We start from the raw sequence: 24,675 nt of genomic DNA, 5'->3' as shown, positions 1-24,675 counted from the left end.
TTATTGCTCATTGTGATCGGTATTCTTTGCTTTGGGATTTATTCTTTGGAGGGTAAAAAATTTACTTGAAAATTTGTATTTTTTTCAATAAGTGTTTTTCAGATGTTTTGATAGAAAAATAATTTATCTATGTTTTTTTATGTATTAAAAAATAGTTCCGAAATCTGTTATTCATTATTTTTTTGCATTATTACTTTTTCGTGTAAGTTGCTAACATCTATCTATTAGGCTCGTTATACTTGCTTTCTCTCTCTCTCTATATATATATATTATATAATATTATTATATATTATATATTATATTATTATATGACATAATAATAATGATATCAAGGTTAGGAGTATTTTAGGGTAAAAAAAAGTTGTTTTACTCGCTGATGGAAAAATGATTTATCTTTTTTCTATGTAGATAAGATTTTTCATCCATTCCATGAATAAATGTTACTAATGATAAAGTGGCTTATCTCTATAAAGAAGCATAAAAACATGAGTTAGTAAATAGGATAGTTGATCTTTTTTTTTTCATGTCTCTCAAATAAATGGGTCTTCAAAGTAAAATTCAATTTGCAATTATATGGAGGGACTCCTGGAGTTGGATCACAAGGCCTTAGGTATGCGCCGTCCATCGCATTCATCTGCGACCCAAACCGCCTCTAATGCATTCATCTGTTTTCTCGTCAACCGGGTTTCCCGTGGGTGCCCATAATTGTTATAATGCATTTAGCCGCGGGTTTGATAATTCCACTCCTCTTTCTTCTGACTACACTCCCCTGATTTTCCTGAAAAGGCGTGCAGCGATCAACTATCTCGCTTTATCAGTTCGTTACACTGTCAGGCTCAAATCCCCCGAGAGAACCTTTCCTTCGAATACGTCTACCTGATCGACACGTGTTCTTTTCAACAGAAAACGACTTGCTTACGGACTTTCCCACACGCGTGTCGAATCTTGGGCGCTGCACATGTGGTGGACTGGTGGTGTCTCATGCGGGGCGAGGCGGCGCGGCCTCTCATTCCGGGACCCGCCGCTCCGGCGTCCGCACGTGCCCGGGGCGGGCGCTGAGTCGGAGCGCAGTCATCCACGCGTCGCCAATAGAGAGGCCCGGCTGGAGTGGCGGGGAGCGCATCAAGGCCGTCCGTGGGGGATCTCCAGGTGGGGATGGTGTGCCCCGTGTCCTCTCTTCGGGCGGGGGCGGGGGGCTTTATATAATAGAAAGAGCCCCGTGGAGCATCCCGACTTGATTCCGCCCTTTTTCGTCGCCTCTCGTTTGCTCCCCTCCCCCCCCCCCCCCCCCCCCCCCCCCTTCCTTCCTCCCTCTTCTTGCCCCTTCTCTCCTTCTCTCTTGTCCTCATCTCGCCGCGAGAGAGAGAGAGAGGGAATACATATGAGGAAAAAGGGAGCTAGAGAGTGTGTGTGAGAGGGAGAGGAAGAGGATTTGCGACTTTGGGTATGTTGTCTTCTTCTACTTCGGCTTCTTTTCGCTTTAATTTTGGTCTTTTTCTCTTTCTTGTGGGTAGTTTGGTCGGTGAACTTGTCCGTTTTGTTCTCTTTGAATTTGATTTTTTTTTTTTTTTTGGGTGTTGCGGGTATCTGTCTGTGGGTTTTGCTACTTCTTGATGTGGTTTTGGGGGTGAATCGTCTTGTAGATTTTTCATTTCTGTGGTCAATGGTTACCAGGTTATTTAGAATATCTTCAAGTTTCCCTTTCTTTGTTTAATTTTCTGCAAGAATAATGGTTTCTTGATGTCAATTTTACCTTTTGATCATGGCATTTATTTTCTTTGGATTGTTCTTGTTCTTGTTCTTCTTGTTCTTTTTCAAATCTTTGTGTAACTCAAGATGATTCGGTTCTTAGGGTTTCTTCAGAAGTTTAGGTGTGTGCTTGTCATCAATCTTGCTTAGTTCATAAGAATTTTGCTTTTTTTTTGTTCTCTTCTATTGTTTATCTTGGTGTGATGATCAAGTGAAGCTCCTTTATAGTTTTGAGGGTTTATCACTGAGTCAAAATTTAGAATTTTCGTGGGTTATTCTTGGATTTCTGGTGGTCTTGGTGAGATCTTTCCTGTTATTGCTGGACCCTTGTAGTTTTGGTAACTTACTGTGGTTTGGTTCTTTAACGGCAAACTAGGTTAGGATCAATTAAATAAGATTATGACTTTTCTTCTGAGATATTATTTATTTTTTGAGCTGCTTGCTGTTAGTGAAAATTGAATTATGTTGCTTTATTGCTTCCAGGAGCTCTATTTTGGTGTTAATATTGCCTTGTCCCCTATAGAAAGAGATTAGTTTTAGAAACCTTTGGGGGTGGATTGCTGCAACTAATGAGGGAGAGAATTTAGAGATGTAGAGGTAGTTATCTGTTGTGCTTCATCCTATGTTAATCATTATTTTGACTTGTAATTTGTATTGCCTGGTGACTTTACCTCTAATGCCTGCTGTGTTCCCTTGGGGATCAGGAAGGTTTAGGACTGCAGAGCTCTTGTAAAGTGTGGAGAGGAAGGTTGCATGTAACTCAAAGATAGTTTAAAGCTATTGTAACTTTCTTTCTGATATAAGCATAGCTTGACCATGTAAAACTATTCACGCACTTCTTTTCTATTTCTTTCTATTTTCTGTTCTGTACAATCATGTTAAATCGAGTAATAGATATTTAATTTTTTTCCTTTTCATGATTAGAAATTACTAACTACTATGTCTTCCCAACTTAAAGTACCGTCTTCCCAACTTATTAGCCGCGTAACAACTGGGCCATGCTCCTATTACAAGTACAATAGTTATTCCCAAAGTCCCTCCATTTTCCTTTTAACAAGGTTTTAGGTTGCAAAAATTGCGATTGCAGTATCTTATTGGCCATTTTTTGTGGGACCCACAATGACAGGTGGATAAATCTAGCATTAGATCCACTCGATGCCCACATGACATTGATCTGCCAACGCAAGGTGTCATGGTGCAATACCTTGAAACCTAACCACAAATTTCTTTTCTTTTTTACTTCATGGGAGATCTTCAATGGCTATATTAGCTCTAGATCTAAATCTTTTTGTGAGATATATATATTATTTTGACTCAGAAAATTCATAAAAGATGGCTTTATTCCCTTGTTCCATATGATGAGATTACTTTTCCCTATTTGAGCTTTTTGTTGGTATATGATGTTATAGCTAAATTTTTCATAATTGAACCATAAATAAACTCTAAAAAGCTACAACCAGAAGGCATTTAACAAATGGAAGATAACAAAATGAATTATTATTCTGAAGAATGGAGAAACGATACATGAATCGCACGGGCACAGAAGTCACAGTCAACAAATTAGCAATGATATCATATGCTTCATCATTTAGAACATCCTCTTGGAACCAACAATTTGAATACTATTGTTGATAGAGCGTATTAGTTTATTTCTGAATCAAGGTTAGATTTATATTTTTAAAGTATGGTTTGAGGATACCTGTATCTGAAATGTTTGGGCCTGCCCATTTTATGTTTCCATTGTTAGTGGAAACAAGCTGAAATCAGAGAAGTTCTTTTCTAAATTAAAAAATTAAAACATAAAATAGCAGGTTTCTTACAGAAACTTGAAAATTAGAACAGATGCGGGACATATTTTCTCTCATCTATATGTATGCTACAATAGCATAAATTAGTAAGAAGGATTGTTTAAGCTGGTCAAATCATGTGATAAGGTTTATTTGTTATGTTTAAATAGTATAATCTACATCAATATGGTAACTTTTTCATTAAGTACTGAAAATATAGAAGCTCTGGTGGAAACTTGTAAAATCAGAAGTAAAAGCGGAAATCATTCAAATGTGAAGATGAAGACTGGTGTGTAAATTTACTATAATTTCTATATCATAAAACGGGCATCGGATCAGACCAGGCTTGCTTCATTTAGACACTAATACTTTGGATTAATCTTTTTTATTTTGTCCATAACAATGTGAAACAGGACAAACAGGTAAATACCTGTTTTCCCTTCCTTTTTGGTCCAATAGTTATTAACATCCATATTTCTCAGATGCAACATTGTGTTTTCCACTAAGTTTTGATCTCACTTGTAGTTGTACCTATTTGGTGCATCAGTTATTCTTGTAGTAATTTACATTTGATGGACTTAAATGTCAAAGAAGAAGATTGATTGGTTGACACTCGATAGTGGTTACCATAGTTTCCTTCAATCCTAGAGCTCACTTATCAGGACATTTGATGCTTTAAGGCAAGGGTAGATTCCAACTATCCGTGGAAGAACTGAAAGTCCAAAATCATCATTAATATGAATAGGTGTCTTGAAATTGCAATGAACATTCTATCTGTAGAAAGTCTCTTTTTTTAAAAAAAATAGGATTAGTCCCTGTTCGGTACCCTTTTTTTTCATGTTTCTTTTTTCTAAATAGAAACATGAAATCCGATGTAGATAACATGTTTGGTTACCTTGTTTTTATTTTTTAAATAACTTTCATTATTTCTGAAAAAAATGGAAGTGAAAAGTTTTCACTTCCACTTGTTTTGAAAGTGTGTTTTCACTCCTCTCCCATCTTTCACTTTCACTTTTTTTGAAAGTGCGTTTTCACTCCTCTCCCATCCCTTTCGCTCGACCTCCCAATATCGGCGCCACCCTTCCGCCTCCTTGAGGCCTTCACTGCCCTCCTCCTCTCTTGGTCCTCCGCATGCCTCCCTGTCACTACCTATCTCTTCGGCAACTTCCTCCGCCGCCTTGCCGCCATGCTCCTCAGACTCGCTACTTCTTCCTCCTCTACCAATGCTTGGAGACTCGCACATGTTGGAATAGCTGGTTGGAGAAGATTGAGCACCACGGAGATTTCCGGAGCTCTAGCATGCGGATTTGGATGTGGGGTCGAAGGGAGAGAAGCCCCCACTGCTGGGCCTTGATGATGCTAGGGGTTTCAATATGAGAATGGCCAGGATGAAGCCTCCCTCGGGCGTGCGGAGGATGCGGGGAGATTATTGAACTTTTGGAGACCCACCATCGCTCCGCTTCGTCCATTCCCGGCATACATTGATCCGATCGAGCGTGCTCCCGTTTGAGTGGCTCCCATCATGTTGTCCCCGGTTGCCCCCCTCCCCCACTCTCTAGCCTCTCGGTGCTTGCTTGGTTCCATGCTTGTCTTCCGCCTGGGCTTTCACTATCTCGGGCTTGGTGGTTCTGTTGTTAAAAAAAAAAACAAACATATTTTCTATTGTAAGAAATCTGAAAAAAGGGAAACAATTCCTGTTTTGAATTTTTTTTAAAAAGAAAAGTAAAAACAATACCAAACTCAGACTTACACAAGCCACTATTTTAGTGCAAAACTTTTTTTTTAAAAAAAAAAGCTTTAAGGTTTTCAAAGGTGTATTAAGAGAAGTATGCAGCATATATAAGGAAACTAACACACACTGTTCCAAAAGCTGGGTATAGTATGCTGCCACTCAATGGACTATGTGATGTATATATGGTGTTGGTCATATAGAGACGCATATGCAGTTGATATTTTTTAGTCCTTGAAAACTAAATAAATATTATAAAGATACAATAATAACAATAAGAATAGTAAAAATAATAACAATAATAGTAATAGTTTGTACTTGCTATTTAATGCTTATATGTACACCTAATAGCAATATTAGGACATTTTTAACAGAACTTGCATTTGGCCTGTTTGAAACCGACATCTAGCTTGATCATCTGTCTGGATCTGCCCTGCCTGTGAAGACCTGCATAAGAGTTAGCTACAGATGCCGTTTCATATTGCTAAGTAGGCCTGCTTCACACTGTGCAGCCACATATGCGGCACAATCACATACAAATAACCACATATATGGAATGTGGTGTGGTAAAGGGCCACAACCACATTTGCAGTTGCATATGCTGAAATTTTGACCACTACTAGCACAAATGATATATATAATAATCATAAGATTGAGAAGAAGATGAACATAACCCACAATGCTGTATAGGCATTAGAAATTAGTGTCATTTTACAAAATTCGGAAATGTATGTAGCCATGTAAATTAAGATAATTATAACAAACCTTAACCATAACCATAAACAGGCTTTTTAAACTAGTATGTGTTGCATGGACACAGACACGGAAATCAGATTCGGACATTTGTTCATGTGTTTGACTTGACAAGAGGGAAAAAGGATATAGGACTTTACCATGTAAAAATAGTTTAACTAAAAGTCAAGAGGGAAAAAGGATATACGGCATTACAATTCAAAAATAATATTTAATAAACTATATATTAAAATATTGTACAAAAGATAATATTAAAAATATTACTTGTTAAGGTCTTCTGATATGCATATTTCTCATCCAAACTTTGAATTAGCTTAAGGATTTTAGAAATATGACATTTTGCAAGATAATCTTAATACTTACTTTCTTGACCGATCTCTAGAAGAACAGAAGCACATTTTTAAATTATTATAAGGGGGCAAACTTAATGTTTGAGGAATCCAAGTTTTTGAGCTGTATTTGATATGTATTTTCAGAGATTCGGGGAGCTGGCACAAGTATCCAGGTAATGCAGCTGGTATAGGTACAGTGCTAGTTACTTAAATACTTATTTGATCTAACTCATGACACAAATAGGACCTATTTATTATCATTCCTAGCTGAATTTATGCTCCGAGATGTTAAATGTCTTCTAGTGCCTCCCTTGCACTTGATCTCTACTTCTTTAATTGGACTAGCTATAGTCCAGTTGAGACTCATATGGCAGTTGCTTTGAGCCCTCTGTAGCTCCTGGCAGCTGGCTGCTATAGCAGTTCAGAAAATTACAGATTTGACCTGAAATAAAAAATTCTGAATGTTATAAATGGAACTTCCATTGGCTCAAAAATCTTGCTAAAAAACTTTCCAAAAACTAAGTCTACCATATTTTGTGTCCAACAGCCAATAGTTGTGCTGTGTTGATTTATCCCAGGGGCCTATGACTATAATCTTGATGATCCGGTTGTGTCAAAGATTGTTTTCTTGGATTAGTGCTGAGCATGGAATGTCGTACCGGCCCGTACTGGCCGGTACGGGCCGGTACATACCGGTCTGGTCCTAGACCGGTACCGGAACGACAAAAAAACCGATATTTTTCGGTTTTTTATCTGAACCGGCCGTACGGGCCCGTACCGGCCGGTTCGGAGCCCGTACCGGCCGGTACCGGCCTCGTACCGGTGCGAACCGGCCCCGGTACGATTTTTTTTTTTAAGAACCACAGCGCCGCACGCTGTGGTTTTTGAAACCACCGCGTACCGGCCGGTACGGTACCGGTACCGGCCGGTATGTACCGGACCGGTACCGTACCGGTCCGGCCGGCCACCGGTACGCCAACCGGTACCTGTACGGCAGACCTTGGTGCTGAGAGTTGATCTTGTTGCCGATATCACCCATTTCTCTTGGATAGCTGGTGTTGGCAGACCTAATTCCTAAGTTCAGGGTCTCACATATTTAGGGAGGGTAACGGGCTGGCTGACTGATTAATTGGTCCACAGTTTCAGAAGAGACTACTTGGTTGACTATTTTGCTTCCTAATATCCTGCATCCGGTTTCAGCTGATGCTTTTGGTTGTAGTTTTCTAAGGCCTTGATTCTTTTTCATACCAAAAGGGGAAATTTTTTTTTTTCCTGACTTGGAAGTAAGTCAGTAACAGATGTTGGCTTTGATTCTACTTTGTAAACAACCCATTATTCTATTTCCTAAACTCGTATCAAGTAGCTATAGCATTATCTCTGGACTGTTTTGAACATGGTATCTGAGCTTCCTGAATGCTAACTGATATGGCTATTGTGCTATATTAATGCTACTCTCTACTAATAGCTCCGAATACATTTTCACAATGGGTTATTTTTACTATTTTCTGTTGTAAGTTGAATGGAAATGTGCAAATTGCCTTGTTTTGCAGTTGATATTTCTTAAGTGGAGTTGCAGTACATATCTCATGTGTCATTCAAATGCCTCCATTGACGATGAAGAACAAATTAAACAGGGAATATGTAGGGCGACACAATCTCCATGTATGTCGCAACTCAACTAAAATATCAAAACATTCATGTCCTCAAGTTAAAGCTTTTGAAGAGGCAGCTGTTTTGGACATTTATATTCAAGATCATCAGCATGGTAAATGACTATAAGTTTAGCCTTCTACCAGGAGAAAAACAAAGCATAAACAGTACCTTCTCATTGGGCTCAACTGTGCCTTGCTATTTTTGACATCAAAGTTTAAATTTGCGCTATATGCATGCCTTTCAAATCTTTTTTCAGAATTTTTTCCCAGATTTTTGTAGTTTTTTTAACCCTTACCCTTAATTTATTTGACCTGTGAAGAATGATGTTAGCATTTCTACATAGATCATCCCGTAATGTTCTTCTCATTTTAAAGCTAATTATGATGATTCTCCATCTCTTTAATGCCCATAAAAAGGAAAAGCATAATGAGATTCTTCTTTTATGTGGAAAAGACCTATATCCAAGATTTGCCATAACGGTTGCTACTATACCATACCGGACATACTGTACCGTACCGATATTGAACCAATGTACAGTCTTGTACGTTTTGTACGGTACTGAGTAGGCCTCATATTGTACCACATACTAACACTATAATAGGATGTTATCGATATAGGGTTCGGTACCGAGATGATGAACCTTGCCTGTGTCCAAAATTATGATCTTATATATGGAGAATTCCTTAATATCTTGTTCATTCACAACAAAATATTTTTTTTGGTAAAAAACATATTTTTTTTTTTTTGGAGAGGAGACTATTTCACTGATTGAGTGCGTCCTCCAACTCGCTGTCCGCTCCCCTTCACTTTCTTTTCTGGATGGGAAGATGCGAATCACGAAGGCCTTCCCATCATGTGTAGTTCAAATCTCTCTGGCAAGAGAGAAGCGAATTGAAACATTCCATTAAGCATACCCTTAGTGCCCTAGTTTTGAAATTTGTTCTCATAAAATTCCGTTACAGGATTATTTCATTATCACATGAATCTCTAGATTTCATCAATTAGCACAAACTTTTTTGATGTGTTATACCTTTGTTTAGTACTTCTTCATGTAATTCCGGAACCTTTTTGTCATCCACCTCTGGTTAGCTCTTAACAGCTCCGTTGGCTGAAATCTTCTGAGTGCAGGTTCTTCAAATGTTGATGTATCTGGACAGAACATTGTGATCACAGAAGCTAATGATTTTCAGAACATATTGGATGAAGCCTCTCTTCATATTCTGATGGCATCATCATCATCTGATCCTATTTCCATTGGAAGAATGGTAAGTATATGACTTGGCACTGGCAGTCTTAAATACCATACTGTTTTGTTGATATAAGTTTATATGTAACATCATAAGATCTTATTTATTTTATTTTGTTTAAAACCACATGGTTTTAATCATATTCTCCAACTAGCAACTTGGTTCGGGCAATTGATTACCATGTGCAACCACATAATTAATTGAAACCATTTGAAGCATTCTGAAGACAATTTATTCAAGTATATGAACAAAGCATATATATGCTTTTGTATTGTTTGCGCGTTTTAGTTACTACATTGGTGTTAATCTAGTGGCTTTATCAATGGGATCCTATGATTGCTAGGCCTACATTGGCAGTAGTTTAGAAAGTGATTGACTGACCTGTTGGTATTCTTATTTATTTCTTGGGATGATCATTGGATGCTATTTCCATATAAGCTAGTAAGATATTCAACAATTAGGTAGGTGAAATTGATCCGTAGTAGAGGTATTTTATTTGAAATATCATACATGATACAATATGACCAGATCTAATTTTGAAAACATGGTGTACGTGATCTCTGGTGACTTGGGCAGCATCTTTTAATGTTGTAGCTTAAGTTTCTAAAATTTTGGGATATCTAGAAATTTTCTTTAGGTGGCTCAATCCATTTTCTTAATCCTTTTAAATCTAGTATACCTGTCCCTTTATAACCCTAAGTTGGAGTTACAAAACGTATATAAAAGATATGGCTCAGGGTAAATGAGAGTTTATCAATGGTTAGGTACAAAACATGCGTGTGGTTAGTTTATATCAGAGATATCTCATTTTAGGTTTTATAATAAGGTTCGCTGAACTGCTATTAGAGAAGGCATCAGCCAGTGACTGGCTCGGAATGGTACAGGTGTGTATCGTGCCGTTCCGGGGCAGCAACACAGGGAGAGCTAGAGAGGGGAGGGGGAGAGAGAGGAAAAAGAGAGAGGGAGAGGGCGGGAGGAGGGAGAGAGGTTGAGAGAGAGGGCGCAAAAGCTTTTAGGAGAGAGCGATAGAGGGAAGTGGAGGAGAGAGAGAGGACTCGAAAGCTCTCTTCATTCGTTCAGTTGGGGGGGGGGGGAGACTTACTTGGCCGCTAGTGTTGGTGTCGTCGTCATTGAACCGACCAATGAGGAGAGCTTTTTGGGGTAGGGTTTCGACGATGGAATGAAGCGAAGTGGGCATTTTATCTCCCGAGTTTCGAACCGAATATAAGAGGTGAAACATGTTGATAACCGAGTGGTCTGGTTCGGTATACCCTGAATCGGCCAGTTCAACATGGCTCAACAAACCTTATTTCATGTTATATATATATATATATATATATATATTAAGATTTAATCATGACGATATATGTGGCATCAGGTGACTTGGATACATTCTTCTATGTTTATAGCTTGGGAGTTATCAACACTAGGATGTCTTTTGATTTTCATTAGGATTAGGTGGCTCAGTCCATTTTGATAATTCCTCCTCTTCCAAGGGATATTCTCTCATATCAGTTTTTGAGCATATTTGATTATAAAAAATACAGGATAGATGCAGATTGGGCTGATTTAAATTTTCCAATTGTTGAGGGGACGTAAGGTTAACGAGCAGGAATTTGTTGAGATTATGTAGATTGGTAGACATGGAAGTCTTGGATTAAGGGTTTTCAAAGTGCATTTATCAGATATTTTCTGTTGGAGGTTTTGCTTAAAACAAACATTGGAGGAGGAATGAAGAAGAGAGTGAAGGGAAATGAAAGTCAGAAAAAGGATATGGATTTGGGAAAACCACAAGTAAGTGGGTTTTAAGAAAGTGTGCTTAAAGAGTCTCATGGAACAAATAACATGCATAAAGGAGCAGTAAGTTGTGAGATACGTAAGTTTTCGATAATGACAGGCCAACACCATTTTCTTAGCCCCTATTTTTTAATTTTTTCATGTGTGAACTTCTATTGAAAATCAAGAACAAGGAGAACAAGGTTGAAATGAAGTTGGAAGTATGGAGGAAAGGTTTGCAGGTAAGGATCTAAAGAGTGACCATTTTTCACCGTCATGGATCTGTTTTACAATAGGTAGGCTTATTTAATGGACTTGCAATTGGGGGTGGGAAAACTGAAGTTGTGCTTTTGAAGGTGTTTTAATCACATTTTCTTTGAGACAGAGGGAAATGTTAAAATACAACAACAATGCCTATGATATTCTATGGATCAAATTGTCAGGCAATGGGGAGTCCAAGCAGATTTGATGAATATGGTGGAGATGAGAGAGCTAAGTTGGATGTGTGGTAAGGAAGAGAGCATAGAATTAGACACAAGCACATTAGAGGAATTATAGGAATTGCATCACTTGAGAAATTATTGTGCGGAATCAACTTAGTTTGTATGGGCATGTGTTGTGAAAACTGAGGCCCTATTATGAGAGCAGCTCCTTTTTTTCAGTGTACCATCAAGACAGGATAGAGGATGATGCTTTTAGGTGTTGGTGGTAGTAGTTGGGCTATTGACTCCTAACAATTCGAAAAGTGGTGAGAGAGGATTAGGGAAACTGCCAGTTGTAATGTGCAGCTCTTATTGGAATGAATGATGAAGGATACATAAAATGGACCCATATATTTGAGTTAATGATTAAAATTATGATTAGATTATGATTAGGTTATGGCCTATAACTATGTTTGCCTTGAAAAGCCTTTTATCTAAATGGTTTGCCTCTGCCTAGAACTAATACTTTGAATTAGTAAATGACTGGCCTTCTTTAAGTTTGTTTTGTATGCATAATTGTTTATCATTCAGTAGGTCGACTTTTCGTAGCCTTACATTATGTAGGTTGTTGATTAAAATTATTTTTCCAAAATTGTGCAATTTTTTGGCCACAACTTATTTGTGGGCATAGATTATACAATTTGGAGAGGTGGTAAGGGATAAAACTTTTCTTAAGCACTTCATTATTGCATACACTCTTAGTTTAGTAACTCATTATTATGACTGCTATGGCCAAACTAAAATATAGGATTCATGGGAACTGAATGATGCAGTCTATGAAAGTTTCAAGGGGCACTAAAGTTAGAACGACTGTTGCAGACATGTTGAATGAAAACCAACTTCACTTCTTTTCTTTTTCTTTTTTCTTTCAGTTGAAGGTTGGGTTGTGCCATTTTGCCTTTTGGAGCTAAATAACCCTCTTTATTGTGTTGAGTTAGTAATTTCTGGATAATGACATAGGCCAGTCCTATTTGAATCTGCAGTTTTTAATTGATTGGCTAATATCAGAGGTATATTGGTGCAATCACATCAGAGCTTGGCTTTTAGAAAAAAATACTGTCTCGTGTGAATTCTAATTTTCTGTGGAAAATCATTTATATAGTCTTGTCTATGTCAAGGAAAGGATTCTTAATGTGAGTCAAAAAGGTTGGCTATTGAAGTTCTCTAGTGAGTAATAAGAGGAGAAAGGATTTTTAATGTGAATACTTGAAGGATTGGAGCTACAATTTGGCAAGCCATCTTGTGTTGGGATATATTGTGCCTGAGATTTTGCTTTTCTTCTTTCACATCACATTAGGATATAAAACCACTTTTTATGACTTATTTAGTTGATGATTCCTTAAGAAACTGGTGGTCCTCTGTAAGATGTCTATCGTAGTTTCAGAATGACGCCTATCTTTGTCAATTCCGAACTTTGGCAATAAACTGCTAAGAGACATTGAGGGCTTACACTGGCTTCTTAATATATGACTAACAGTCCCATGTTATTTTGAATATTTCTATGTTTAACTTTTGGCCCATCTACAGTTCTGTCAAACAATACCTAGATTATCTTAACACTAAATCATGGGCAAAGCCATATAACAACATTCATTTAGGTATAATTATGGAACTATTACATTAAGCTTGTTATTCAAACTGCTTAGTTTAAAATAAAGTCTTCATACCTAACCGAAGACCATGGCCTTATAATCTATCTTTAAATTCCTCGACTTCCTCCTCACCAGATTTATAATAAGTCTGCATTATTAACGCACTTTATCTCATTTAGCATACCTTGCAACACACTGTTACTAGTCGGTGACTCTGCCACTGTTGTTTATCAAAGCAATAGCTGAAGAATGAGGTTTTTGCTGTAGATTTTTTTTAAAAGAAAAATCATTAAGGTTCTTTTTTTTGAAATCATTGGGGACATTGGCCATTATAATAGTGAGCATAATTGCTTCGGCATTTGTGAATTCATACTCTCTTCTTTGATTCATGATTTCTTGTTTTTGTTTGGTTTAATTTAGTTGTTTTTGTTAACTATGTCGTACAATTTGCAGGGTTCACTGTCAGCCACATGTCCATCTAACATGGAAACAATTTTCTCACCTAGTCTTGAGGACAACGATTCTCAGTTAAAACTGATAAATCACAGTAATGCAGGTATGCCAAGAATTCTGCGTTAGTATGTGAGTCAACCAATTTGCTTTTCTCACAGAATTGATTTATTCTGCATAATATTTGCAATTTGGTTCGGTTATCAGTCTTGCAATATTTTTATTCTTCCTAAAACATGTTTATGCTTAAAGCAAACATTCCATGCTTAATTTTTTTGAAGTCATGAGTATCAGAGAACCAAGAAATATGGAAATGTTTTACTTACAAAAATAAAAGTATGAAATATGGAAATGTATAGTGTGTCTATATGGAAACTAGCCAAGCTTTGCAACTATTTCTTGGACTGAAAAATTCAGCCCTTTAAAATTTGGGAGCAACAGGCAGTTGCAAAATATTGACAGGAAATAACTTGGAATGCTTGGATAATATTCCTGTTTTAGTTGCTCTTATATATTAGAGGAAAGTGTCTAGAAGGACAAAAAAACCTTCATTTCATATCTCAATAGTGATTCAGTGAGGCATAGGCTAGCGGGATCAAATGAATTTTAGTTTAACATTTAATTTTGAATTTTTCTTTTTTTTTTTTGGACAAAATAATGACCCAACTTTTTGGGCCCAAATCTTGAGATTTAGGAGTCTTTAACTAAAATAATTTTGGGTTACGATGATGGGATGCATCTTTTGAATATGTATTTTGCACCATCGGGCATGGTAATTTTGACCAAGTTATCTGTGAGCCTGAAGGTGTGATTGGTGGGATAAGGGGTATAAACAATGTTTTTCCCTGTCATATGTTAGTTTAAGGGGTAGGTATAGTTTCCTAAAATTGATGGTCTAAGTTAAATCTTGGTTTCATATGGTTTAAGTCAATGCAATCTATACGTATAGGGTAAGGCCATTCCCAAGATTTAGACTTTTTTTGATGAACTTAATAAATATTCTGGTTCTTTTTTCTCTCACCATATTTTGATTCTTTTGAGAATAGTTCCTTGCTTTGAGGCTTGAGGATTTAAGCATCCAAAGTAACAATTTGTTTGACTTGGAATGTGTTTCGTTCCCATGCATTTTTTTCTGCATGAAATATGAAAATCATGTATTTTTTCAACATGAAATATGAAAACATATCTAAGTAAAAGATTGGTGATCTGGATAGAATCACATATTCGGTCACACCTAGGGGTGCAAATGGGTCGGGTCGGGTCGGGTCCTGGGTGACCCCGATCCGACCCGATTTTTTGTTCGGATCCTAATTTTGGACCCAGACCCGACCCGGTTGAAGATCAGGTCGGGTCGGGTCCGGGTCCGAGTCGGATCGGGTTCGGGTCCGAAGCGGGTCCAAATTTTTTATGCTTTTAGGAAAGAATTTGGACAAATCTAATTTGGTCACATCATAATTATGAGGTGCTGGGTGACCCATGACTTGAAAGACTTGCAATTGACCTCCAGCCAGAATAGATGGCCTCGGACTTACTAAGTAAGTCGGTCTACAAGCCAAATTTCATATCACACTATTTTTTGTCCATATGACTGATTGGACGGAACTTGGTGTCTCCCAGCTCCCCTCTCACGAAGACTAAAAAAATCCCAGACCTTCTTCCAAAATCCAATTCCATTGCAGAAAACTGGCACATGACCCATATTCAGTTGAGTGTTCCCGCACTTCACCCCTGCAAAAGTTAAAAAAAAAACAGAAACAAAAAAATAGAAGGAAAAAAAAAGCAAGCTACCGAGACACCAGAGGTATCAACAATATAATAGATCGAGAGAGGATCCAGACGGATCAATAATACCACGACCCATAAAAAAAAAAAAGAAAAAAAAAACTCTCTTTTGCTTTTTTTCTCCTCTCTCTTTTTCTTCTTGGGTCTATTCGGGTCGGGTCGGGTCCGTTTGGTAAACCCAGACCCGACCCATAAAATGATTCGGGTCCAATTTTAGGACCCGACTCGGACCCGCGGGTCCTAAAATTCGGGTCGGGTCGGGTCTACACGGGTCGGGCCGGATCAGGTCTCGAGTCGACCCGACCCATTTGCAGCCTTAGTCACACCAATCTTTTCTGCATTAGGCTGATAGGTGGGTCGAATATGTGTTGCAAAACATAAAATATTTTTAGTGTTTAACAGAATTAGAGAAACAACATTAGAAAAAAAAAGAATAAAAAACCTAGAGGAATTTCAAAATAAGAGGGACAAAAAAATATTTGCTATAGTGGCTGTATGAGTGCTTCCTTAAACTTTGCTAGAGGAGCATCAAGTGTTTTGAGGTAGGTGGCTTAGAGGAGCGCGAAGGACATGCAGCAGCTCTTAACCCTTGGGCATTTACATGTTTACGGCATCGTGAAGCTTGAGCCTTTATGGATACTTGAGGTCTTTTAAGGTTTCTACTTTTCATGTGTAAGTGAGCTTCATCAATTGAAGAGATAATCAGACTATCATAAATTTGTCATAAGTTGTGTTGTCTGTTGATTTGTATAGGTAATGCTTTAGTAGTGTAAAATCGGCAATAATGTTTAGTGTCCTTTTATTTTTTTCTGGTATTTTATTTATTAATACTATCATTTATATTTAGAGGTTGTGCCTTGGTGCAACAGTAAGATTGCTCCAATGTGACCTGGGCGTCATGGGTTTGAAACATAAAGACAACCTCTCTACATGCGAGGATGAGGTTGCATACATCTGATCTTACCCAGACCCTATAATTGCTGGGGCCTTGTACACTGGGATGCCCTTTAATACTAGCATTTATATTTGCATAATGTTATATCTGGTTTAGTATCATTATATGCATTAGACTTTATCTTAGTTCTAACATGACCATCAGTATGTCATATGCTCTATTATACATTTCAGAACTAGAACCTGTATTACGAATCTGGTGTCTATAATGATATAAGTTCTATTTAAATACAAGATGAGCCCATAATTTAGTAATAGTGATAATGTTATTACAACTATCTGTATATGTATGGATAGAAACCGTATCAATCTTGATCTTCAACTTATATACGAGAAAAATGCTGGAGAAAAAGGATGAGGAAAGGACCAAAGTTAACAAAAGTATAGATCGGGTTGTTCAGTCTATATTGCTGGTTGAACACCATATTCATTTATTGAAGATTTAGGATTAGCACTAAATGGTTGGCAAAAGACCTAAACATTTTCTAGTGTAGCCAGCCCTCATGTTTGTAGGTGTACCAGCCATGGGTCTGAAAACACTTTGAAACATAACCTAACAGCTGTTGACCCAAATTCATGCAACATAGCCATCCACATTCCACTTAAGTTAGCTAAACACAAATGAATATTATAAAGTCAATATTAGCACCACTATATGAGATACCATCGGTATTGAATAATAATAGAAGTTTTTCTAATTGGAATGTGCAAACCAATCTTTAGCAAGATTGGTCACTAATATTAGCTACAGTACTACAGTATCAGTTTCAACAATCAACCAAAACAACCCTGGTGCACCCAAAGGGGAATTCAAGAATGCCTGCTGGCGTTCAGATAAGGGAATGCTTCCCAAACCACTAAAGGAAAGGCTCAACGAAGGATTTGTCTTTAGATCAATAGGATCAAGTATCATTTACCTCCCAATTGATGAGTGTAGTTAGATGTATCCTGCCAAGCTTTAGTCTGTTGCACCCTCACAGATTTTAGTGCTGTAGATGTTGATGTCAGCATCTGGTTTTGACACACAATCTTTCTCATTCTTCTAATTTACGTGCAAAGGGGTTGCTCTTTTGTCTTTTTTTGTTTTTTTTGAGACACAGAGAGATTGGACTAAGTCCAATCCAATTCATTGAAATCATGAATTACAAACAAAACTGTGGACCCCAAAAGAATGCACCTACACCAACAGAACAACTAAAACCCCTTATAAGAGAACATAATATGGGCACAATCCCTCTTCTCTTCTTCTCACCTGTACTACCAATCCAACTCTTTAGAAATGAAACAATCCGATCTAGTGTTGCTTCTTGATCATGCAATGGAGGGACTTGTCATTTTAAAGTTTCACAGGCCACCGTTGATCACTCTGCTACTTCATGCCAAGTACTGGGTATTGTGTACTATATTGAAGGATACCAGCCCAAACTGTATGCAACTTCTTTGTGGACAACCACCAATTGTGCAGGAGTATATACAATAGAAAAGATTGCTTTTGCACTTGAGCGAAATCCTATGCAATGAAAACATCCATGATAAAATAAATAAATAAATAAAAACTTGAGCAAAATCTAAAAGGATTCAGAAGCAAAGAGTGGGAGCTTGAGAAGGTGATGTTAGGAGGATAGACGGCTTTATAGACTGTTGTCTGATATATTTGTTTAAAGGTGCTAGTAGCTGTGGTGCTTCTATATAGATTATACTTGTTTCTTTTTTTTTTCCCTGGCTTATCCTTGATAATACTTGTGTTTGGGCATTCATTTGTTGTTGTACATGCAATATCTGCTTGGTAAATTTGAACATATAAAACATTATATCTCATCATTTTGTGGGTTATTTTGTGAGCCAGTTTACTCTTTTTTCAGTTAAAGATGAAAACCCTAAATTGCCTCATCTGGTTGCTGATGAAGGTGATGATGGAAGTTGTAGTTTTAGTGATTCTCAAACTTGCAGTCTATTGGACTTCTACGGCTCTGACAGTGTTTCTGCTTTACCCTTTGATACTGATATGGGATTTACAGATGTCATAAATACTGCTTGTCCTATTTATGAGCTTACAAATTCTGACATAATGATTGATATGGCGGAGAAATACATGATACTACCTTTCCTGGGGAAAACTGGAGAAACCAGCAGCATTTATATTGAGGAGTCATTTGAAGAGACGATGATGAATTCTGATGATGCATGCTTGTATTTAGAATTTCACCAGATGAAATCATCCGATCAGGAAACTCAGATAACTTGTCATTCTGGCAATCTGGATGAAATGGAGAGCTTCGACCCACAGTTATTATTTAGAAGTTTACCTGATTTACCTGAGGCAGTTTCAACCATTTGTCCTATTTCACAACCAAAGGAAACAAAGAAAAGGAAGCCTATCACCCTTGTACTTGATTTGGATGGTAAGTTAAACTGAGAATTTGTATTCATTATCATACAAAACTTCCTAGTTTGTTGTATTTTTTTCAAATGCCTGCTTCTTTGTTTGTTCTTAGAATTTAATTGGAAAAATATTTGAAGGGTGTCAAGTTGTGTATGGGACCATGTTAGTTGTCTTTGTTTTACAGGCAGTAGTTAAGAAAGTGTTTCTGTATTGAATGCAGAAACTCTTGTCCATTCTACCCTGGAGCATTGTGATGATGCTGATTTCACCTTTCCAGTCTTCTTTAACATGAAACAACATACCGTATATGTAAGACGTAGGCCTTACCTGCAGCTCTTTCTGGAGAGGGTAGCTCAGATGTTTGAGATTGTTGTTTTCACAGCCAGTCAAAGTATCTATGCTGAACAGCTATTGGATATGCTGGATCCAGAAAAGAAGTTAATTTCGCAGCGTATTTATCGTGAATCATGCATATTTTCTGATGGTAGCTATACAAAGGACCTGACCATTTTAGGAGTCGATTTGGCGAACGTTGTCATAATCGACAATTCTCCACAGGTAGTATTCTCCTCTTATCTCCAAGTTTCTGAGGGTTAAACCAGTGTGTGTACTACTAAATATATTTCACACTCAAAACTACATGTCGGTAGACCAATATTACACTTTCCTGCATTAGTTGCGAGAATGTTTCACATGGAGAGCCTTTTTTTGGTTGCATTGCCAATTTTCTGTTTCTGTTTTGTTTCAGGTTTCCTGAAAACAGGTAACTTTTTTGGTTACCAAAATTGCATAATTGTTTTCCAATGTGATTCTCACTTTAATTTCCAATGTGGTTTTCTTTTCTTTCTGTTCTCAATTTGTTTATTGTAAAAAATAACTGACTGTCTGATTTTTTTAAATTTCAGAAACTGTTTTAAAGCCAAAGAAATGAAAACCAAACATATTCTAGATCATGGTAATGCTTTTCTGCTGTTAAGCAATAGAAAACAAGAAACAAATGAACAACCAAGTGAGTCCATCACTATGAGATGTCAAATTTTCTGGATGACAGGTTGGGAGTTGGAAAGTTCTTTATTCATTTGCTTGGTTGTTGAGATTTAGTAATGAAAAATTTATTTAGAAGATTATCCTTTGAAAGAGCATAAGCCAACTTTATCTTGCTTTCACATGGACAGACATATTGTCCTGTCATCTAATACTTTTAATATGAAAATACTATATATATACATGTATATGCGTACGTATATATATTAGAAACTATTAGATGATTCGTCACTAGTTCTCTCTCTTTAACCCTTGGTTTCAGGTTTTCCGGTTGCAGGTAAATAACGGAATACCTATCAAGAGTTGGTTTGATGATCCATCAGACCATGCATTGCTTCAATTACTTCCCTTCCTTGAGAGCCTGGCAGATGCAGATGATGTCCGTCCCATCATTGCAAAGAAATTCGGAAATAAGGAATGACGTTTGTTGGGGCAGTCGTAAGGTTGGTTAACTCCTATGACTTTCTAGAGTGTCTCATCAGTTTGCATAACTGTTACATTGTTTATGTTATAAGTCCTTTTATCTTCAGCCTATTATGTATGGGTATGTTAGCTACTCTAACATTCAAAGGTTACTGTAAATGATGCTAAAGTTAACTGGCTAAAATAATTATTTTCCCACCTATTCTTGTTATGTGGGCATATGCATACAATTACTTTATTGAAAAAAAAAGTCTTTTGCTGATGTTCATATGTACGTAATAAGTTTTGTCTAATGTTCATACATTGGTTATCACTGCAGCATTTTGAACTTAACATTGCGCATTTCCTAGGTTTGATGTTTAATTCTTAATTATCATTACCACACTAGCAACTCATACTGCAGAATTCTAGATTATATGATATCACACTAGGGTGCCTGCACAAGAATTTTCTTATCATTGTTAGTTTCATCTAATCTCTCTATCCTTATTGTTTCAGTTTCATGCTTTCAGCATGACTTTATGACAAACTAGTGCCGCACGCTGACCCATTTGCTCATTATTTACTTCTAAGTGAATTTAGTAAGCCAATAAAGCAAAGCAAAGGATTATAAGAATTTCTTTAAATGTATGCTTGAAAATAAAGTTGTCAAGCAGTATAACTTTCAGGTTTCATATGATCATTGACCAATAATGGCGGAGGTTTAGACACATTGAATCAGTATTAAAGGTTAAGAATGTCTAGGGATTACAGAACTTAAATGTTCTGACTACATTGCTCAGCTTAAGATGTCTCAAATATGTTTTTGCCTGGATAGTGTAACTGAATTGAAGTTTGTATTAATGCTTGATATAACATGAGTTTTATAAGCTGACTAATTTGAAGTTGTTTGATATGGGTTTAACAATTACTTAGGAATCATGAGGTAGAAATGCTCTAAAATAGGCACAGACTAGGCAAAATCTAGCTGAGATTATCTTTAGACATTGAAACAATGTTTTCAGCACTTACATCACTTTTATCACCAGGTGAGTTCCAATACTCAATTCTTTTTAGTCTCTTTATAAAGGATCCTGTAGGTGATTGTGAGTTTCTTGTCTTTGAGTTTATTGGTAGTTGTTTCTTCCAGAAAATGCCAACATAACTGTTGACACCGTGATAAAACTATTTTGTTATTTTGGAATAAATTATGCAAACCCTCTAGTAGTAAGGTTGAGATTTTCTGAACAACAAAATATGCATGATAAAATATGTCTATAAACATCATTGCTCATATTATTTCTTATGGATTTGTGGTTTTCAGAAAATCATATTTATATAACATCAATGTACCAAACTTATTATTGGCTATTGTAATGCTATACTATACTAATTTTTAACTTTCAAAAAAAATATCTTAAACATTATTTTATTTTTTGTATTGCAGTCTGTATTATTCATTGTAAGGGAAAGTAATAGATTATTGGGGCAAAGTAAGTGGCATTTGACAATAGCACTATAACAAAATAGTTCACTATGTTTACATAAATATCTTTTTATAGTTATACAGATATTAGTTTTATAAAAATTTACGTGGCAACTGTTGGGTTTAGAATGGTAATAATCATTATGGAAGTTAAAAAATATGTTGAATTTTTCTTTTCTTTGCACTCTTCTATCATTGATTATTGTAGGCAAATCCCTCATTTTTCTTCTTTATTCTTCATCCGCAAAATTGAAATGGAGAATGATATTCAATTGTGATATATAGAAGATAAATGGGTACAATGTATCATGTTGTTTCTTCTCAATGACCGTTGTCCATGGATTGCACTCATGAAACAATACAATTTGACGGGACATAGAGATCTAATAAAGAAATAAACAACTTAACATTTCTGGAGAGAGCAAGAAGTTTGAGATCTAATATTTCAAGACCTGGGTAACATACCTGGGGGGGGTGAGAGAGAAAAAAAGATAACAGGGCAAAGAAATTGGAAGTTACATAAGATTTCACAGTTGTGGACCTAAGCTACATAATGAATGCTCCAAGGGCATCCATTTAAAGGAGTATTAACAAATGAGGCATTTATAAAAAGAACAATGCTTATATTGTACCAAACAATGTGTCATATTGTGATCAGAAAATGGGAGTTACAAAATTCTATGCTGCCATACCTCAGAAAACAGAGATCTTTAAAAATAGAAAAAAAGAGAAAAAACCAAGCAGAGCTTTCCTATTGCCCCTCTTGGGCTCTTGTACCCTACAGGCCATCAAACAAGGGAGCAATAGAAAGTTTCATATCAGCTGAGGGGACATTAGTTCACTGAGATGTCTGAGTTAATATTTCCCAGAATAGATCACTCTCTTGAATCCCTAAATTTTGAAAGGGGAATTTGGTGTGATTCATGAGCTAGTGGTGTTTGGCATCTCAAACAGGAGGTTCTAGATACCATGAACAAGTTTCCATGTTGCGTTGGATATCAAGTCTACCATCAATTATCTTACTAAATTAAATCTCAGGCACTTACGGGTTTTAGTTATGGTTGGATGTTGAGAAATTTATATCATGTGATCAAATGGATGGCTAAAATAGGAGTTGTGAAGATTATTTGTGAAGAAGATTCTTTAATGTTTTGGCACTTTAATTTGATTTATTTTTTGACCTTCAATAACAGAAAATATTGATGAGTGTCCCAAAAGCATTTATTACCATGATCACCTTTTTACAAGGGATATATATTGCTTTCATTGAACACTAATAAATAGTTTATAAGGATTTTAAAAATCATATTCCTGTGGCTTAGTTTGTAATCACAATTGCATGGTGACTATAGTTGTTCTCCCCATTTGCCTTCTTGTGTGATTTGTTTTTATGATAATTAAAACATTCCTATTATCTGAAATTTCGCAAATACTAAAAACTGTTTTCATAAACAAAAAAATGGAAATATTGTTATTGAACATATTTTAGATTGACATACTGTTTTTCTACTTCTAGAGATGGAAAACAAGAAATCTAAGTGCAAGTGTGCAACCAAGTGGATTATTAGTTGTTAGATCTCCATTTTCGCAATTGAAGATTAGAGCTTCATTCTTTAGTAATAGAGAAGAATTTAATAGTTAAAATGTTATTCAAAAGATCTTTATCCTTGAATGGTGCATCCCCAAATATTGGGGCCTAAATAATTAGAGTGCAGACAGGCCCCCTCCCCCTCAAGAAAAAACGTGTGCATGAAGCCAAATCTATCTTCCTCTCATGTGTGTCCTCTCATGTGTGTATATGCAATCTTATATCATCTTTTTTTTTATTGTAAAATAAAATTCTTGAATTTACTATAACATTTCAAAGTAGCCTGACAAATTTGCAATCATTAAGTGTTAAGTTAATTATTCCCGTCGTTCTCTGTTGATTTCAGGTTTTCAAGTTACAATTAATAATGTATTACCTATTAAGAGTTGGTTTGGTGATCCCCAGACCAGGCATCGATTTCAACCCTGGTCGGTGCAGGGGATTTTCATCTATTATTGGGTAGATATTATGCAATAAAGAGAAATGATGTTTGTTCAGACAGCCATAAGTTTAGTTCGTTGACTCCTGTCACTTTCTACAGAATGTCATCCTTCAGGTGGCTTTCCCGCAGAATCAACTCATTATTTGTCTCTCAGCTTTGGTGCCATTAATTAATGGCAATAGCTATTATAACTTGCTCTGGTTGCTGATGGTTGTATATATGAATGATGCCAAAGCTAACTGCCTAGAGTTGTATATTCTCTGACCTTACTTTTGCCATACAGATGTGTGCATAAGAGTACTGTTGGTGAATTAAAGTTGTGTGGTTCAGTTTCCGATAAATGCGTGTATTTAGTAATCTGACATTTAATAATTCATGACTTGGTTGTATCAGTCCATTGTTGTAGTGTCAATTTTTATGTGCTGACTAGTGGTATATTTCTCCAGAAGATAAAAAATAAAAAAAAGTTGATTGGTTGTGCAGTTCTAGATCCTATGATTGATGACCATAAGGTGGATGGTTCAAACAATACAATGTTGAAGAGGGGCGTGTAGGTAATTGAGTAAAGAGGGGGTTGCCCTCCGCAAATACCCCAAATCTCCATAATCCTTGGTTCTGAATTTAGGTCTCTGGTGCAACCACCAAGAGATCTTACAATAAGGATAGGCTGGCACCTTTTGTAGCTTGCGGAAACCTAAACAACAATTTTGCTTGTCTCATCGTGTCCCAGCTGTACTGTGCTTTGACATGGCTTAATTCACAGCTAATTGATGTTTATGCTAATTATATGATATTAGATAGATAACTATCTGATTACTTTGATGGTGTTTGTGTATGTTATGGAGGTACATGGACTTTAGTTTGATAGGAAACTAAAGTCCTGTAAACAAGATAGGTGAAAACTCATCAAATTACATCCTCCGTTACCTACCAGTTCGTAATAAAAGGCCTTGTCTTCTAAAATCATTAAAGGTGAGCTACAAGACTCAAGACTGCAAGCCTTGTTATCATCTTTGAGATCCTTGGGATTGTCGATGCTTGAAA

The 24,675-nt window shown here is 36.6% G+C and overlaps 1 protein-coding gene across 23 annotated transcripts; it reads left to right on the top strand.

Moving 5' to 3' along the window:
• Positions 1–1,229: 1,229 nt before the first annotated feature.
• On the top strand, positions 1,230–24,023 carry LOC103712678 (uncharacterized). 23 transcript variants are annotated; one of them, XM_039125581.3, is made up of 10 exons: positions 1,232–1,444; positions 2,233–2,346; positions 7,901–8,115; positions 9,132–9,268; positions 13,554–13,656; positions 18,149–18,193; positions 18,305–18,688; positions 18,890–19,227; positions 19,976–20,156; positions 23,536–24,023. In XM_039125581.3, the coding sequence occupies exons 3-9, from the start codon at positions 7,950–7,952 to the stop codon at positions 20,132–20,134; spliced, it is 1,332 nt and encodes a 443-aa protein (XP_038981509.3). In that variant the 5' UTR covers positions 1,232–1,444; positions 2,233–2,346; positions 7,901–7,949; the 3' UTR covers positions 20,135–20,156; positions 23,536–24,023. The 23 variants fall into 23 exon arrangements, with proteins under 23 accessions (XP_088561463.2, XP_088561461.2, XP_038981509.3 ...); XM_088705335.2 differs by lacking the exon at positions 2,233–2,346 and having other exon boundaries at positions 1,231–1,444; positions 7,901–8,012; XM_088705325.2 differs by lacking the exon at positions 2,233–2,346 and having other exon boundaries at positions 23,731–24,023.
• The last annotated feature ends 652 nt before the right edge of the window (positions 24,024–24,675 follow it).

The sequence above is a fragment of the Phoenix dactylifera genome, chromosome 1, assembly GCF_051530095.1.
Source record: "Phoenix dactylifera cultivar Ajwa chromosome 1, Ajwa_hap1_PhDact_Kaust_v1.1, whole genome shotgun sequence".
Lineage (NCBI taxonomy): Eukaryota > Viridiplantae > Streptophyta > Magnoliopsida > Arecales > Arecaceae > Phoenix > Phoenix dactylifera.
The sequence above is the reverse complement of the archived record's forward strand: the minus strand, read 5'-3'. Positions and strand labels throughout refer to the sequence as shown.